Source organism: Perognathus longimembris, chromosome 2 (assembly GCF_023159225.1).
Source record: "Perognathus longimembris pacificus isolate PPM17 chromosome 2, ASM2315922v1, whole genome shotgun sequence".
NCBI lineage: Eukaryota > Metazoa > Chordata > Mammalia > Rodentia > Heteromyidae > Perognathus > Perognathus longimembris.
The window spans coordinates 29,648,138-29,665,613 of record NC_063162.1 but is presented as its reverse complement, the minus strand read 5'-3'; the positions used below and the strand labels follow the sequence as shown (position 1 = coordinate 29,665,613).

At 38.3% G+C, this 17,476-nt stretch overlaps 1 protein-coding gene across 4 annotated transcripts in view; it reads left to right on the top strand.

Moving 5' to 3' along the window:
* Positions 1-17,476, top strand: part of Pcgf5 (polycomb group ring finger 5) — a 94,476-nt gene that overhangs the window by 36,498 nt on the left and 40,502 nt on the right. For 3 of the 4 annotated variants that reach the window (XM_048338723.1, XM_048338722.1, XM_048338719.1), the window contains one exon: positions 8,421-8,722. In XM_048338723.1, the coding sequence (XP_048194680.1) occupies positions 8,611-8,722 (112 nt within the window). In that variant the 5' untranslated portion in view covers positions 8,421-8,610. Of the gene's footprint in view, positions 1-6,535; positions 6,675-8,420; positions 8,723-17,476 lie in introns of those variants that run through there. The other variant, XM_048338721.1, reaches the window with a different exon arrangement.

Here is a 17,476-nt window from a genome sequence, read left to right as displayed (position 1 = left end):
ATGAGAACAGTGCAGATAAAAGATTCTTAAAGTTAATTCAGCAAGCATCTGTTGCTCTACTATGTAGCCACCTCATATTTTCCTCTGTTATCTAATTTAAGGTACTTTAATGATAGTACTTTTTTTTTGCCTTCTCATCCATCAGCTATCAAATGTTTTATAATTGGAAGGATCTTTTCCAGTCAGCTGAGATAACCCCTTTTCAACAAAAGTTAGCTTGAAAACAGATGCAGTTTCTTGCCACTTGAACTATTCAGGGCCAGTTATCACAGCTTCTGAGACTTGACTAAGGCTTATTACCCTGAAGGTCAAGAATGAGGAATTTCTAGTTGATGGCTCCTCACTTTCATTGAGACCACCTTTCTCTATGGGTTGTCACAAACCTGGGAAAAGTCCATCAGTAGACTAGTCATTACCAACTTAAGTAGTTGAAGATAGAATGAGTATAGTAGTTTATCTTTTTTCTTTCCAAATGTTTTTTTTTTCTTTTGTGAGGAGGCTCAAATTAGAATTGTGAAGTAGAGGGGGAAAGGTCTTATCTGCCTCTAGTCGGTTAGCTTCCTCCCTTTATCTCTCCACCTCTCAGCCAGCAAGGAATTACTGTAAATATACTGCTAAAGTGTCAACTCATAACTAAAGCTATGTCCTTCCTTGGTCTTTCAACCTTTGGACTAAGGAAACTGCAATTCCTGGTAGAACTGGAGACAGATAACTCATCTGAGGGCTCATTAATTATGATCTAGCATGGAAAACTTATATTTTAATGGAAAAAATGTTACCCCTCATTAAAGGGAATTTAATAGTCTTAATGTACTACTTCAATTTAACTACTACTAATTTAATTTTTTTAAATCTTCTAAGAACTGGTTTTCTTTGTACAACTTGGATTTAGCAAAATATCTAGGTTTTTCCCTATATTTTAAAATTTGTGGTATGATAAATAAGATCAGAGGAAAGAGTACTTTCTGACCATTGCATTTTTAGTTTGTACCGATTCATTCAAAGTATTCATTCCATAAACATTTTTTTAATATATTGTAACATCCAGACATTTGTTGAACCTTTGTAATAGCACTGCTAAGTACTATTCAATGGTGTTTACAACGTTACTACCATTTCTTACATTTCTTACAGTGCTTCATAACTTACAATTTGAAAGACATTTGTTGTGTTGGGAGTGGTAATGCCAACTACTGAGGCTTGGAGACAGAAAGATCGTGATTTAAGGCCCGTATTACTAAACCCTCAGTCCCACCCCCCATCACCCCCAAAATCCTCACCTGTCATCTTACTACATGTTTATTACAATACATAAATATATGTAGAAAAGCATGCTAGGCAAGCACTCTACCACTAGGCCATATTCCCAGGCGCCTCTTCCCCGCCCCCCCCCCCCCCCCCGTTTTTGTTGTTGTTTTTAAAATTGGAGAAAAAGAAAGCTGAGGGAAATGTAATACTTGCTTTGCCCAAAATCAGATTCTCAAAATCAGGTGTCTTTTCTTCTGAACCTCAACTATCTGTAAAATCAAGACATTTTCTCCATTTTTTCTCCCTCTGGTATTTGGCTGTTTGTGTCTCTTAACGTTTCACAATGCCTCCTAACTTAGAGTGATTTACATTTAGATTTGATGGATTCTTCTTGGGTTTTTTGTTGCTGTTTTTTGTTTTTGTTTTTGTTTTTTGCTGTTGTTTTTGCCTTGAAGCCATTTGATTAATGTGTGAACCTTGAGAATTTAATCTGACCCTCCAAAACAGTTATAGTTTTGTAAATATGTTTTGAAATATCATGTTGGTGATTGAAATACGTCCAGCTCGTCCTTATACTTTGTGCCTATTTGGAATTCCATTCTCTGTTATTCCAGTATGATGGGAATTTGCTCCAGCTAACTGGTAACATGATAGTAAAGAAAACTTGGTTCATTTCTTCTGCTCCTTACAGGAGAAACAAGTTGTCTCTTTTTAGCATATGTTATAAAAGCACTTAGAAATATTTATCTTGTTTAATAGTCTTACTCAGACTAACCTTGTCCATATACCTAATCTATTTCTTTGTCTCTTCATTGGGTATATTGACTTAAGTTCTCTTTTTTTTCTGGCTTTCTACTTTGGGCATTATCCCTTGTAGTCTTTGTAACTGGAAGGAAAGGCAAATAGGCCAGATTTTTTTTTTCTACCTACAGTACTTCTTTCAAATGGAGTACTAGCCACTCATGTTCTATTTAATACTTTAATTGTAAACTTAATATATTTCTCTAGTATTGTCTCTTGTGGATAAGTGCCTACTTCCTGGAGTGATTTAAATTAATAGTCCTTCCTAGAGGACAGGAGAATATATATTTACATATCCTTTATAAAGATGCTTCCAAGGAGAAACACAAGAAAAAATATACAGGATATGTCTTGTGCAGTTATTCAGGTTTCACACAAATATTTATTCAGATATTTGCTGTCCATTTCACTAAGGATGTATAGTCAGATGGTAAATCCATTGGGTTTACATTCTAGTAGGAAGTTCAGACGATTAAATCAGAGACTCTTAAGACAGAGAGAGGTGCTCTAGAGAACAAGAACTTGTTATGTATGTATGTGGTTTGTATCTAAAGAGAATGTTCCTTAGCAAGTTTGAAGTGTCTAGGCAACTGACATTTGAGTAAGCTGATACCAAAGAATAAAGGTTGACTAGATTTAGCCTAGATAGGGAAGTGTGAGCATATTTGGCCTGCATATCCATTTGAAAGAAAACACCTTTATCTACCTAGAGGGTACTATAATGGGGTGTTTTTTGGTTTGTTGTTGTTGTTGTTTTAATAGTTGGATCATGGAGTTCAAATAAGTAGCTATATAGAATTGACAGGATCTGAAATGGCCTTATGAAGTGTTTGGGCTTTACCTTAGGAACAATAGTTTTGGCTTAAAAATCAGACAAACAGCATGATCAAACCAGGAAAACAGCATGGTCAAAATTATAGTTAGAAGGAGTCCTCTGACTGTACTATGGGAGATGGTTTGGTGGAGAAGATACTACTTAGTGGTCCAATGAATAATGAAGGGTAGAGATGATAGTGATCTGAACGCTCAAGAGACTTGTAGAAGAGGAAGTCCTTGAAAATTACTAGATTGTAGGAGATGGGTACAGTCAGAGAAATAGAGACGTAGATCAAAGGTGATGGAACCTTCAGTTCTCTGCTTCTCTCCTCAATTCTGCCATCATTGATTGATTTTGAGTTACTATATATGCTTATAAAATAAAAACACTTGTGTACAGTAGGACATATAATGTTAAATTTAACTGTTTTTCTATTATCTTTGTAAGGAGACTTTTAAAAACATAATTATTGTCAAAGTAAGGAGACTTTTTAATTGTGAAGGGTAGTTTGTTAAAAATCTTCCATGTTTGGGATTTGGGATATTAAGATCCATAGGATCATGATTCAAAGCCAGCCTAGACAGAAAAATCTGTGGGATTCCATCTCCAAAATAACCAGCAAAACTGTAGGCTGGAAGTGTACCTCAACTGGTAAAGCCACAGCCAAGCAAGGTAATGAAGGCTCTGAGCTTAAAAAAAGAAGATACTCCATTTTAAATGATTAATCAGCATATTTTGGTGTATAAAATAACTTGTCATAAAAAGCCATCTTATTCAACATTTCTTGGAAATATAAACACTGTTTTACAAGTAAATTATACCATTAAATCAGTTAATTGATGGTATATTTATTAAGGAACCAAAGTGAACTTTTCATCATTGAACTACCCATTCATTGTCCAGCCTTAACTGAAATAAAAAATCGAGACATAAAATAAAAATCGAGACATAAGACATAAAAATAATGAAAGCATTGGTTAGATATGCAGGTAACTGAATAGTTCCAATTAAGAACTATTTGTAGTTCCCTGGAAGAGTCTCTGGGCTAACAATCAAATGAAACAAAATATCACTTTGGGTTATGCTTTTTAAAAATAGGGAATCAGCAGTGACAGTTGCATCTAAGTACCATGTAGGCATCCCCTCCCCTCTTCAATTCTCTCCCTTTTCTCCTCTTCTTCTCCTCCACTTGTTTTTGTTTTTAAGCTACTCTGTTTTGTATTGTTTAGTTTTGTTTTACTAGACCTTGAGTTATCACAACAGGTGTAAATTGAACTGACATTTTTGCTTTGGTATTGGCTCCACCAAATTTAGCTCTTTGATTAGGAATTTGCTATTTACAGAGTCTTGGTTTCTACATCTCTGAATAAGAAGGCCAAGGTAGATTATTGATCAGGGGCCTCCAGCTATGTTTCTTTCACCCTGCCCTTTTCTTTTGCCTGGTCTACATACAGTTTGCTTGCTTCCAAGTCCCACTATACTTGAGGTGTGTTTTCAGAGCCACCCCTCGTGTTGAGACTTCTCAGGTTTATTTCTTGCACTGATTGGCAGAACCAAGAGATAGAGGAGCAGCCACCAAGAAGAGAGGAAGATTGGAGTGGGGGGAGAAGAGTAGAAGAGGGAGAGGGAGGGAGCAGCTGAAAGTTCCATGCCTGAATACTTAAGATCTACACATAACTCGGGGAAGTTGTGCTTCTATATTTCCTCTCTCTGTTGCTTTTGTTATTCTCTTAGTTGAACACATGTTTGAAGTTTTGAATGTGTTACCTTTTATGTGTGTGAGCATGCACATTTTTATTTATCAACATTTCATGACAAACTACACTGCCTCTAGTCAGCAACATAAAGGACACATACATACATACATGCATACATACATATGTACATATGTACATACATACATGCACACAGGGTTCATTTCAGCAACACCGCCTTCATCTTGAGTCTCAGGTACTTCTCTATAGCATATTTATGATCCTTCCCTCCATAGGAACATATGTGCTAATATCTACTCTCCTGTCATTCCTCCCCCTATCATTGATTACCAATAACATTCTTTCCCTCTTAGATTTCATGAACTGTTATTCTTTAACAATACATTTCAAATGAATTCAAACTCTAAATAGAAACATACCAAATTATTTTATTTTGTATGTGTCGCAGTGTATAAAATAAGATCTCCCTTGCATGTTTAAAGTACACCAAAAATTGGCTCACTTGTCACACTGACATGTATAATAACTCTTCATATAGATAGTGAAAAGACTTGACGGTATCTCCTTCTACTATAAAAGTTACTTCACTTGTCTCCTTTTACTTATTGTGATTGCTGTGTCTTACTGAAGTTAATCCCAGCTTGAAAACTAACATATATCATAGTATTGCAAAATGGTTCTTATAGGGGCTATAAAATATGGTCATTTAAAGCTGTTTTAGAAGATGTATAGTTCCTGCTGTGATGTTAAAATAATCATGTGTTTTACTATTTCTACTTTACATAAGCTTAATTATAAAATGGATAGTTTTAAAAATTGCTTTGATCTACTTTTGGTGCCTTTTAATTTTGTAATATATCCCTGGACACCTCTGCAGATGCAGCCATCGTGAATGCAATGGTAATTAGTTTTGTTGACTCACCACTAGAGTTATCTCCACAATCTGTCACTCTGGCAAGAAGGTGACTTCTGTCTGTATGAGAAAAGGCAAATATTTTGTATTAACTTCGAATTTTTTAGCTGCTTTTGCTCTGGCTTCTAAGGGAGGCAGTGATGTGGCTTCTAAGGGAGATGGTGATGTGATTACAACAGCTTTCCTCTTTTGGATACTTAACATTGAAAGTTGCCCTTAGCAACTTCTTTTTTGAGTGCTCTTTTTAAGTTTGTTTCATTAGCAAAGAACTAGATCACAATCTTGTAAGAAGTAAAGACCAGGTCTAATTTGTATTTTGCAAAGTCATGGTTGTAGTAGAAAATTGTGTTTGTGGAACATAGTGGGCTAGGATTAAATGAGAGCTCCTGTGTGTAAGACTTTAAAAGGAGTCTTTTTGCAGTGTATGGTCCCCCGTAAAACTCAAAGTCCACTAGAAAGAGTACTGTTGGTGTTTGTTTTGAACTTCTCCCCATCCCCACAATATCCCTGTTTATATTTAGTTGGTAATGATTATGATCACTGGACCCACCTTACAGACGCAAGTTAGCTAGTGTTTGTTTTGGGTGTTGTTTTTTTTTAATTCATTACAATTCAAGGGATGTCTGCTGCTGGGTGGGGACTGATTGAGAAAGATGCAGAAGAAGAAAATTTCACAGGGTGACTCAGTCTCCACACTGACCATTGCCTGGAAAAACATACCAGTCATTGTTGTGATGACAAACGAGGAGGAGGTGGTGGTAGCCAGGATAAGAAGAACTGAGATAAATTTTGACCAAATGTGTAAGTCTCAGAGAAGTAGAGAAGTAGCAGCAGCTGGGGTGGCCCGGGCACCTGCGAGAAGCTAAGGGGAAGGGCGGGGCGCGGTGAGGGGCGGGGCCTGAGCTGGGCGGGGCCTCCCTCGGGGCTGGCCGTTTTGAAAGGGGTGGAGTTGCCCTTGGAGGCGGCACCGGCCGGGCCCCCGAGGCCCCGGAGCGCCCTATCGGGCCGAGCCCAGTGGCCCCGCGGAGCGGCGCGGAGCGGCGCGGCGCGCTCCCGCCGGCAGGGGGAGGGCAGACGGGGCTCCGGGACCGGCCAGGCCTCGGCGGGCGCTGTTTCTCTTTCACTTTCCTTCCTTGGGCGGCCGGCGCGCTGGCGGGCTAGGAGCGGTTGTGGCCGCTGGGTAGGTACCGGGAAGGCCGGGGTGGGTCTGGGACTCGGTGGCCCCGAGCTCCCCGCCCAAGTGAGCGCCCTGGGCGGGATCCGCATCTCTAAACACCTGCCGGGCCCTACCCGCCTGGAGTTGACTGAGAAGCACTTGGGGCGTTGGGGCCCCAGGGGCTTCGGCCCTGCCCTCCTCCCGGAGGCGGAGAGGGCTGGGAGAGGGGCGGCTCGTCAAGCCTCGGCGCCTCCCGGGCCGGGCCCAAGCCCGGGTTCCACGGGGCCCGGCCCGCACACCTGCGGAGCTAGCGAACTGGTGGGGTCAGTACGCCCAGAGAAGTTCCCTCACGGGCTGGGGTGACCCCGCGCTCAGCCGTGGGATCTGCACACAGCCTGGACCGACCCTGCATTTTCCTCTTTCCGGGGACTTTCTCTTACTCGGGAGCTTCACAACAAACCCACGGGACAGGCAGGGAATCCTGGAGCCCCAGCAAGTGCTTCGCTGAAGGTCATGGAGAACCCGGGGACCTGACATCCCGGCTCCGTCTACTTTTTGTCACTCCCCCCCCAACACTACTTCCCGAGAAGGATGGGATGTTTATGTGCAGAACCTATCACAATGGGCATGTGTTGATGGAAGGATGCTTTTTACTTTTCCTGTTACTTTATTGCTTGCCTAAGAGTTCATCGTTAAGATAGGAGAGGAGTTCCTGTTTATAGAATGGACTTGGGAACATCAGCACCTTCTTTCATGCTGTGTTTTTCTGAGAGGGAACCTCTTTTGTATGAAATTCCAGAAACGTGTAGACATGTCCTGTGCTAAAAGCTGTGAGCAAACGATGGCATTTATTCGGTGTTATTGTGTGCTAGCCCTAAGTGTATATTGTCTCATTTAATCCTCACCACTGTTGGAGCTGACTTTTTCATTTTGCAGTTTAAGAAGATGGAGAGAAAAAAATCATGAACAGTTTCTATTGAGGATTTTTCATTCTAATAGAAGAGATAAGGAATGGATATAGCTATCAATCAAAATGGAAAGAAAATGTAATCGAGTGCAAAGTTATAAAAAGGAGGGACTGTATGGAGGATAGCACTGGAGAAGGGTTCTGAAGGATGGGTAGGATGCTGCCATAGGAGAGGAGGGGCTTGCTGGATAGGAGAGCTAATAATAAGAGGGCAGGGATCCCTTCAGTTTACCTCATGAAATGTGTGTTATGGTCATCCTCTGTGTAGAGTCATAACTTATGTGATGGGCTGACAAACTTAAAAGGTTTTCTATTTGTAAAGAAGAGACCTGATATAAAGAAACCTGATAGAATATAGTGTGGGTTGTAGGCCAAGAGGTAATATGCTTGAAGTGGACAACAGCATCTTGATTTAACTGTTAACTATGTAGAACATAGAACAGAAATAGGAACGTTTTTATAGGAAGGAAAGATAATGGCTTCAGTTTTCAGTTTTTTTTAACTTTTCTTGGAAGGAATTCCTCATAGAGCCATCAAGGAGATAGTTAAAATGCATTAGTAAAGAGAGCAAACTAGGATCAACAGCTCTGGCCTGTCTTTAGTGTGGAACTGATTGTTAAGGCTCCAGGATTAGATAAATTTGTCATTATTCAGAGTTAAGTTATAGCAGGCTTGTGAGTTAATTATACAGTAAAAGGTATGTTTTATTCACCCAATTTGGGCTATACATAATGTATTGCTAATCTAATGATATTGTCCAATATGAAGAATTTTACACATATTCTCTCATCTTTTTAAAAAAGATTTGCAGAACAAATATGGAAGAGCAGGACCACCCAAAGGAGTGATGATCAGTGATCTCATGATAAATCTGGATATTCTCATGCCTCAAGACAACCTATTGGGAACACCACATAGTCTCCTGGGACCAGACTTTCATCCACGTAGTACCTACCACTCTTTGCCTGAACTACTAAAGCCAGCTAACCTCGAATGGCTACCCAAAGGAAACACTTGGTGAAAGATTTCAATCCTTACATTACTTGCTATATCTGCAAAGGGTATCTTATCAAGCCAACCACAGTGACAGAATGCCTCCACACCTGTAAGTACTCTGTTTAGTACTCTTGTATGTCACCTACTCAGCAAAAATTTTACCTGCATTTTATCCCTTTAAATTATTGTCATGTCTTGTTTTTCATCTAGATTTTAACTAAGACAGAGTATTCTGCCAGGTGCCAGTGGCTCGTGCCTATAATCCTAGTTACTCGGGAGGTTGAATGTAGGCAGGAAAGTCTGGGACTTTTTAATCTCCAGTTAACTACCCCAAATCCAGAAGTGAAACTGTGACTCAAGTGGTACAGTGCCAGCCAGTGTAAAAGCTAATGGACATCCAGGCCCTGAGTTTTGGCCCCAGCAATGGCACACACAAATATAGAGAATATTTTAAGAATTAATCTTATCTTTGAATTAATTTTTAAAACATTTGTCCTTGGGACATCAGTAGCATGAAACTTCTCTGTTACTTAAAGCGCAATGCATACTTGACTTTTTAAATCAAATTGTAAAATTAAAAAAAATCTTAGAAAGCAAGTTACGAGTTATAACTTTCGTAAAAAGTGGTTTATTTCTGGTTTCTTATTTTAAAAATTTATACTGAAGGAATTAATGTGCTCAGAAGCTTTGTTACAAAGGATGTGCATACTTTATTTAGTGTGCTGATAACCCAAATACAGCATAAGCTTCAGACATCTCCTGGGAACTTGTTAGAATGAAGATTATCAGCCCCACCCTAAACTTACTGAATGAAGGCCCAGGAGTCTGTCTTTTAAAGGAGCCTGCCAGGTGATTCTGAAGCATGGTCATGTGTGAGAATCACTGTTCCAATATTGTCATATCTAACTCCTAACAAATTTCATTCCTATCAGCCACAATTGTAAATGGAGGAGACATTTTCCTAGCCTAGTGTCAGAATTACACAGACTTTATATGTTTCCTGCCAGTGTATTATTTCAATGAAAGTAATTCCAGTTGGCTGAAGTTTAATGGCTGCTACATGCAACAATGTAGAATCTTTATTTGCTTGACTTTACTTTAGTTTGATAATAATCTTGAAGCAGTTTGCAGTGGATGTAGGAGATATATAGATCATCTTCATTTCATGGGTATGGAAACTAAGAGTTTAAATAACTGCCCTCATCTCCCACCTAGTGGAGTGATAACAAGGTACCACCAAAACCCATGCTCTTTCTAATACAACATAGAGCTTTTATTTATTTTGTAAATTTTTCAGTTATTCTCCCTAAGCTGAAGCAATTTACTGTATGCTAGCAGTTTTAAACTAGGGTACAAAGTAGAATGAGAAGTGGTTAGAGTGGAAACATTTATGTTACATATATTTTCCCACAATTTAAAAAACAAACAGTAGAATTGCATGGAATGCTATTTAAACATACACATGCTTAGTAACATACCTGGAAACATATGCTAGGTCTTATGGTAAAGTCTGGACATACACATTTCAGAAGAGCTATCCCAGTAATGATGTATATATTTTGGGAGTAATACTATGAAACATTTTGAATGATTACTGTGTCATTGCCTTGTGTTATTATTTAAAGTGAACAGTTAATAACCAGTTGTCATTCGGCACACATTTATTGATTACCTACTGTGTGTTGGGTGCTGTTCTAGATACAACGTTTGAGGTAGAAATATGTTTTCCAGGCTTAAGGAACAGCAAGTAGGTTAGAAGGCTGTCATTATAGTTCAGAAGGAAGAGTATAGATAGGGTACTCAACCAAGACAATAAAATCTGAGGTGGAGAAGAGTGAATATATTTTGGCTATTTGGGAAAGAAAGCCAATGTGAAAGAATGGAGACTTCGGCCTATTCTTCTGTATTACCCATTATACCAAGCATGGTACCTGGACATGATCCACATTCTTTGTTTTACTGCTTTAAAATTTGTGTATTATCCTGATATTTGGATCTCTAGCAAACACGCCACCTCAGGAGATGATATGAAGGCACAGACTTCCCAGTTTCTATGAAGTAAAAACTTTATAGATGTCCTTTTGAAGGAAAAATATTGAAATGAAACTCCAAATTAAATGTCACTTCTTAGAAGGCGAAACAAAGGATTCCAGATATACATAGAGTCCATTTATAAGAAAAGATTATTTTTATGTTCTCAATATCAATTTAAAGCCTAAAGAACTAAATGACATTTTATCACAAGTTATTCTGGCCTGAAAGATCTTTTAGCAACCAGAAGCAATTTGCCGTTTACTGAGAGAGAGTAAACATGGCAGAACTATGATTAAAATAAAATACTAAATCAAAAATGTGGTCCTTATCAGAAGAGAATCCAAACAGTTACAGGTTCTTGAATTTCTGTGTACTTTGTTTTTATTTATATTGAGGCTACAGGTAAAAACTATCTGACTTGCAAAGCACAACCTTTTTTTTATATTGATAACATACATGATAGAAAGCAGCATTACTTTACCATCTGTTGAGTCTTTGACTGTGATGATACTCTAGATTTTCTCATGTTTTATCACATATAATGCAGGAAAGATACAGTGATATGATGTGGAATGGGTATAAAATCAAAATGGTCAAGTGGGAAAGGCAGGATTAAGAAATGATATCATTGTACTCTGTAGTATTTTAAAAGAAAAAAATTGTCTGTCATGGTGCTTGAACTCAGGGCCTTGGCACTGTCCCTGAGCTTTTGCACTCAAGGCTAGTCCTCTACCAATTTCAGCCATAGCACCATTTCTGGTTTTCTGGCAGTTAATTGGGAGATAAGAGTCTCATGTACTTTCCTGCACAGGGTTGGTCTCACACCCCTATCCTCGGATCTCAGCTTCCTCAGCTAGGATTACAGGCATGAACCATCGGCACGTGGCTACTTTTAGATTTTGACTTGGTTTTATAAAAAAGAATATTAAAATAACTATACTAGGACTAGTCTTATGATACACAAATAAAGAATGAATTAAGTAAAGAATGAGTGAGCACTTATATACACATAAGGACTTTAGTCCTACTATTCAAATAAGTAACATATAAGGAAAACTGTATTGTTAATGAGCAAATGTACACATTGGAATCTGCCTTCTGAATTACCTAATCAAGTGAAGAAATACTGACAGGGTTAAGAAATACATAAATTTAGATGCTAACAAGTATAATGAACATAACAAAACAGTGATATAATGGTAGTTGAATGTTAGAATATTAAACGAGTAGAATGCAAAAGAATGTTTCTAAAATTCTTAAGCCACAGACACCTCTCCTCCTCTAACCACATAGACTGCCACTACCTGATAGAAATTCTATCCCAATGGCATTCTTTACTGAAATAGAGAAAACAATTCAAAAATTTATATGGAACAACAAAAGACCTAGAATAGCCAAAGCAACTCTAGGCAAAAGCAGGAGGTATCAAAATACCAGATTTCAAGCTTTATTACAGAGTCATCATAACAAAAACAGGCTGGTACTGGAAAAAAAACAGACCGGAAGATCAATGGAATAGATTAGAAGACCCAGAAATAAAACCCCATACTTACAGTCAGCCGATATTTGACAAAGGAGGCAAAGACATACAATGGAAAAAACATAGCTTTTCAACTACTGGTGCTGGGAAAACTGGGCAGCCACATGCAGAAAACTCAGAGTGGACCCTAGCTTGTCACCATGCACTAATACCAACTCAAAATGAATTAAAGACCTCAACATCAGACATGAAACTCTGACTCTACTGCAGGACAGAGTAGGAAAGACACCAGAACTTATAGGCACAAGCAGGAACTTCCTGAACAAAGTTCCAGGGGCACAACAGATTTGGACTACATTAAAATAAAAAGTTCCTGCACAGCTAAAGACACAGCTATTAAACCAGAAAGACAGCCAACCAGTTGGGGAAAGATCTTCACCAGCAATGCAAGAAAGGCCTAATATCCATCATATACAAGGGGAGCTCAAAAAAAGAATCTCTCCCAAACATAATAAACCAATCACTAAATGGGCAGGGGAGCTAAAGAGAGACTTCACAGAAGAAGAAATAAAAGGGGCAAAGAAACACATGAGGAAATGTTTGGCATCCCTGGCAGTAAAGGAAATGCAAATAAAAACAACCCTGAGATACCACTTTACCCCAGGCAGAATAGCCTGTACGCTGAACTCAGGCAGCAACAACTGCTGGAGGGGATGCAGAGAAAGAGGAACCCTACTGCACTGCTAGTGGGATTGTAAACTAGTACAACTACTCTGCAGAACAGTATGGAGGTTCCTCAAAAAACTGAACATAGACATACCCTATGACCCAGCCATACCACTCCTAGGCATCTACCTTGAGCAACAGGCTCCAGGCTGTGACAAGGACACTTGCACTGCACTTCCAGGTTCATTGCTGCACTGTTCACAGTAGCCCAGATATGGAAACAACCCAGATGCCCCACTACAGATGAATGGAACAAAATGTGTGGTACCTGTATACAATGGAATTCTACACAGCTATTAGAAATGATAAAATAATGGCATTCACACGGAAATGGACAGGACTAGAACAAATCATGTTGAGTGCAACAAGCCAAGAACAGAGACACAAACGGCTCATGGTCTCCCTGATATTGCGGGTGTTAGCATTAAATAGCAAAGAGACATGACAAAAATAGGACCCAAGATACCAATTCACAGTGAGGCCAAAAAAGGACAGTCTTGGGAGAAACGTACCAAAAAGTAAAACCCAAACACTGCTTCATATGTACCTAAAATAATACCCAGACTGAAAAGAACTCCAAAGATAAGGAAGCAAAAGACCTCTTCTTAATTAGTCCTATAGTATTTAGAGGATCCTATATTTACCTCGCATATGGTATATACATTTGCACATCTGAGGGAAGCTGGGAGGAGGGCACAGAATGATTGGAAAGCAGGTGAAAAAATACAGTAGGGGGGCCCAAAAACTGCAATGGACATTGATGAGAGCAAACTGAGCAACTCAAGGGGGGGGGGGGCGCACTGCGAGAGGGGGAGTAGAGAGGGAAGAAATGAGAGAGAAAGAAGGAACAGATTTCACTAAGCAAAAGGAAAGAAATGTACATATTACCCAACCTGGAAGGAATTGTTTTATTGTTAATATTCATAGAGTTCATAAGCATTGTAGACTAGAATGATGATGTCCATCATTGGGAAGGTTAAAGAAAATGATGAAAGCAAGGGGCGGGGGTGACTTGGAGGGAGGGAAGGTGGGAGAAAAATGAGGAAGGGGGTAACAAGTAACAAGAAATGTATTCACTACCTGAAGTATGTAACTGTAACCCCTCTGTACGTCATCTTGACAATAAATATATAAATAATTGTTTTTTTTTTTTTAAAAAAAACAACAAATTCTAGAGCTAACACTGCCTGGCTGTTCTATGACTGTAGGACAAAAGGCCACAGAATGAGCAGGATGACTGTCTAAAGCATTCCAGTATGTGGGAGAAAAGGAAAGGGGCAAACTAAGCTCACCAATAGGAAAGAGGAGGCACAAATGGCATAGCATCTATATTTTAGGCCCCTGGAAAGGAGATGCAAAAAAAAAAAAAAGTTGTAAAACCACATTTGAACTAGACTCAAATAGATGTCACTTACTAATACCACACCCAAGCCCAGACATTTAATAAGTAAACTTTTAAAACTGAAAATTAAAAATATAAATAAATTTTAGCTGTAAGCAGTTATTTAATGTTTGATTAATTAGATCCACATTAACCATGGTGAGAGAATTTTAATCTAAGAAAAATATATTCACCAATAATTATCTTTAGAATAAATAATTACACGTCCACTACTTTTCTAGTCACTGAAAGTTGAATGATAAATAATGTATATTTGGAACTTATACTCTTATCAAAAATATTTCTTATAAACTAAGAAGAAATTCTGGCATGTGTTTTATTTGGAAGTATCTTTTTCTTTTCCATGTGAACTTTTCTACTCTGATGCTATGCTGATACCTCCTAAATCTTTATTTCTGGCTTAGACTTTCCTTATTGGCTTCCGAATCCTACTCATGTCCAATTGGATGTCTTGAATACACCTGAAACTCAATATATTTAAGAATGGATGAATGGGATGCCAACATTCAGTTGTCCAAGAAAGAAATTTGCTCCTTTACCTTCATTAACAAAACCTTGGCAGAGTCCTGTCTAGGCTCTCTCTTTGATATTTCACATGTTTACTCCCTCCAGTTCTATCCCCATTACTATTTCAGATCCTACTTACTTTTCCCTGAGCCACTATAGCACATTTTAAACCTGTATAAGACTGGCAATAATTAAAAACAGTTCATACTGTCACTTTTCAGATTACTTAGAACTTCCCTAAAGGTGCTCTGTTGCCCCTAAGATACATTAAAGCTACTTCACTGCGATTGATTTCTGCCTATCTTTTCCTTCCCCACCATTTAACATAGGCATCTGAAGACACTTGTTCAACTGTTTACTCTTGTTGGCCTTCCTCTAGGCCCTGCCAGCAGTTACACTGCCTTTAAAACTCAGCACTTTGGAGATGTTCTACAAATTTGGATTAAATTTCTCTACTGTCTAGTATGAGAGTACTCAATAAAACTTTCATGTATAAATGAATGGCTAATTAATTATATTACTGTGTGTTTTTCTTTCAGATAGTCAAACACAGTGGTAGGTAATTTAAAAGGCATGTCGACAATGTTGGCTAAGAATTATGAATTTAGAAATTAAGCCTGTATTCTTGAATCTACTTAGATTTCTATGTGTCTTAGAAAGGGAGAGGATGGGCTCTAGAGACTAGAGGCTAGTGGTCCTATGTTTAGGGATGCCTTTTTTATTGTACTAGGTCCTGAGAAATTTTCTGAAGCTGTGTAAAGTGTATAGGGTAGTAGTTGCATAGGTTGACTTAAAATGAAAGATTTCATGTAAACTAAGGACAAAGGAAATTTGTTCTGATAGCTTAAGTGTAATGAATGCAGTACACTAGTTCTTAAACTTTGTAATTAGGTCACTTTAGGAATAAGATGATTCTTTTAGAAAAAAAAGTGTTAACAGACATGAATTCGGTGGTACAAGAAAGGAAAACTTTCTTCTTTCTGTCCTTTTAGACATTATAATAGTTATCCCTTACCTACAAATGAATTCCTTGAAAAACATATTGTTTTTTTAAATTAAATTTTATTGATAAGGTGATGTACAGAAAGGGTGCAGTTACATAATAAGGTAGTGAGTACAGTTCTTGTCATATTTGTTACACCCACCATTTTTCTTTCCCTTCCCTAGTTCAGATAAGCATATATACAATATCCAGTGTACCAGAATCATATACAGTGACCACAGGGGGTACGTCAAAGGAAATTCACCTAGTACATTAAACATAATGACAACAGTAAAATCCTCCTGTTTCCATCTGTTGGAGTTCATTTTGCTTAGCCTCATCTTATATAATCATATGTATGTAGCTGTTGAGCTATTGTGCTTCTGGCAGGTCTATCTTAGACCTTTTTATGTTTATTTAGTAATTGTTTGGTTTTAGAGACATGATGTCAAGTCGCTGACCAAAACATGTAGAAATACCATTTGAAAAGAAGTTTGTTATTTTACAGACATGATCCGTAAATGTGTTTAATTAATTACTAACTCTTGTTAAGAATACTAAAGGGAGCCATACATTTTTACCAAGCATTTCCTCTTTTGGGTCCTGTTCTAGGTGCTAGAGACATGGTCTTGGCATGTATTAGAAGGTGATAAATACTGTAGGAAGAGAGAAAGTCAAACTGGGCAAAGGGAATTGTTTTTTAACTTATGCAGAAAAAGAAGGGTTAATTGTTAAAAATAATTGATTTTAAAATTATAGACTTGGTGATTTTATGTAGCTCTATGTAAAAATAGTCATACAGTGGCAAAAATTTAAGTACTACCATTGTATTTATTGTACAGATATTAACACAATGACTACTTCATTAAGGTACAGAGAGCTTATGACTGTTTGATATTTAGCATTTAAAAGTCTGTGGCTGCTCAAGTTGCAGTCTCCAGATTTGCAGCACCTATTAATGACAGCATTACCTGGGGACTTACTGAGGTACAAATTCTTGGGCTTCATCATAGACCTATTGGATCAGAATCTCTGGGGAGAAAGACAGAAATCTGTAATAACTAGCCTTCCAGGAGATTCTGTTATAGACTAAAAAGTTCATGAACACTGTTCTGGACTAAACATAATTTTATTGTCTCTTCAACTAACGGTTTATACTTTTATACTTGGCTTTTCTTAGCATCCCTACTCTAGTAGTAGCCCCATCTTCTTGGCTCTCTCTCCCAAACATCCACAGTCTAAGCATTCCTCACCACCTCCATCTCACATTTTATTTCCTTGATGAGCATCCTGTATTCTTCCATCCAATCTATAGTAATTGCCTTCGAACTGACTTGCTGTTCCTTAGCCTGCCAACCTCAAAGATTGTGTCTGGAACAGTACCTAACCCACAGTTGGTAATCCGTAAATGTGTTTAATTAATTACTAACTCTTGTTAAGAATACTAAAGGGAGCCATACATTTTTACCAAGCATTTCCTCTTTTGGGTCCTGTTCTAGGTGCTGGAGACATGATCTTGGCATGTATTAGAAGGTGATAAATACTGTAGGAAGAGGGAAAGTCAAACTGGGCAAAGGGAATTGATTAGTCAGTGAGGTGCTACAAATTTTAGTAAGCCTGGGTCCAGGGAAGGCCTCTGTGAGTGACATTTGAACAAAGTCTTGAGGCAAAGGAGTTAGCCAGTCAGTTATCTGAGGGAAGAGTTTTTGGGAGGAGGGAACAGCAAGGTTGA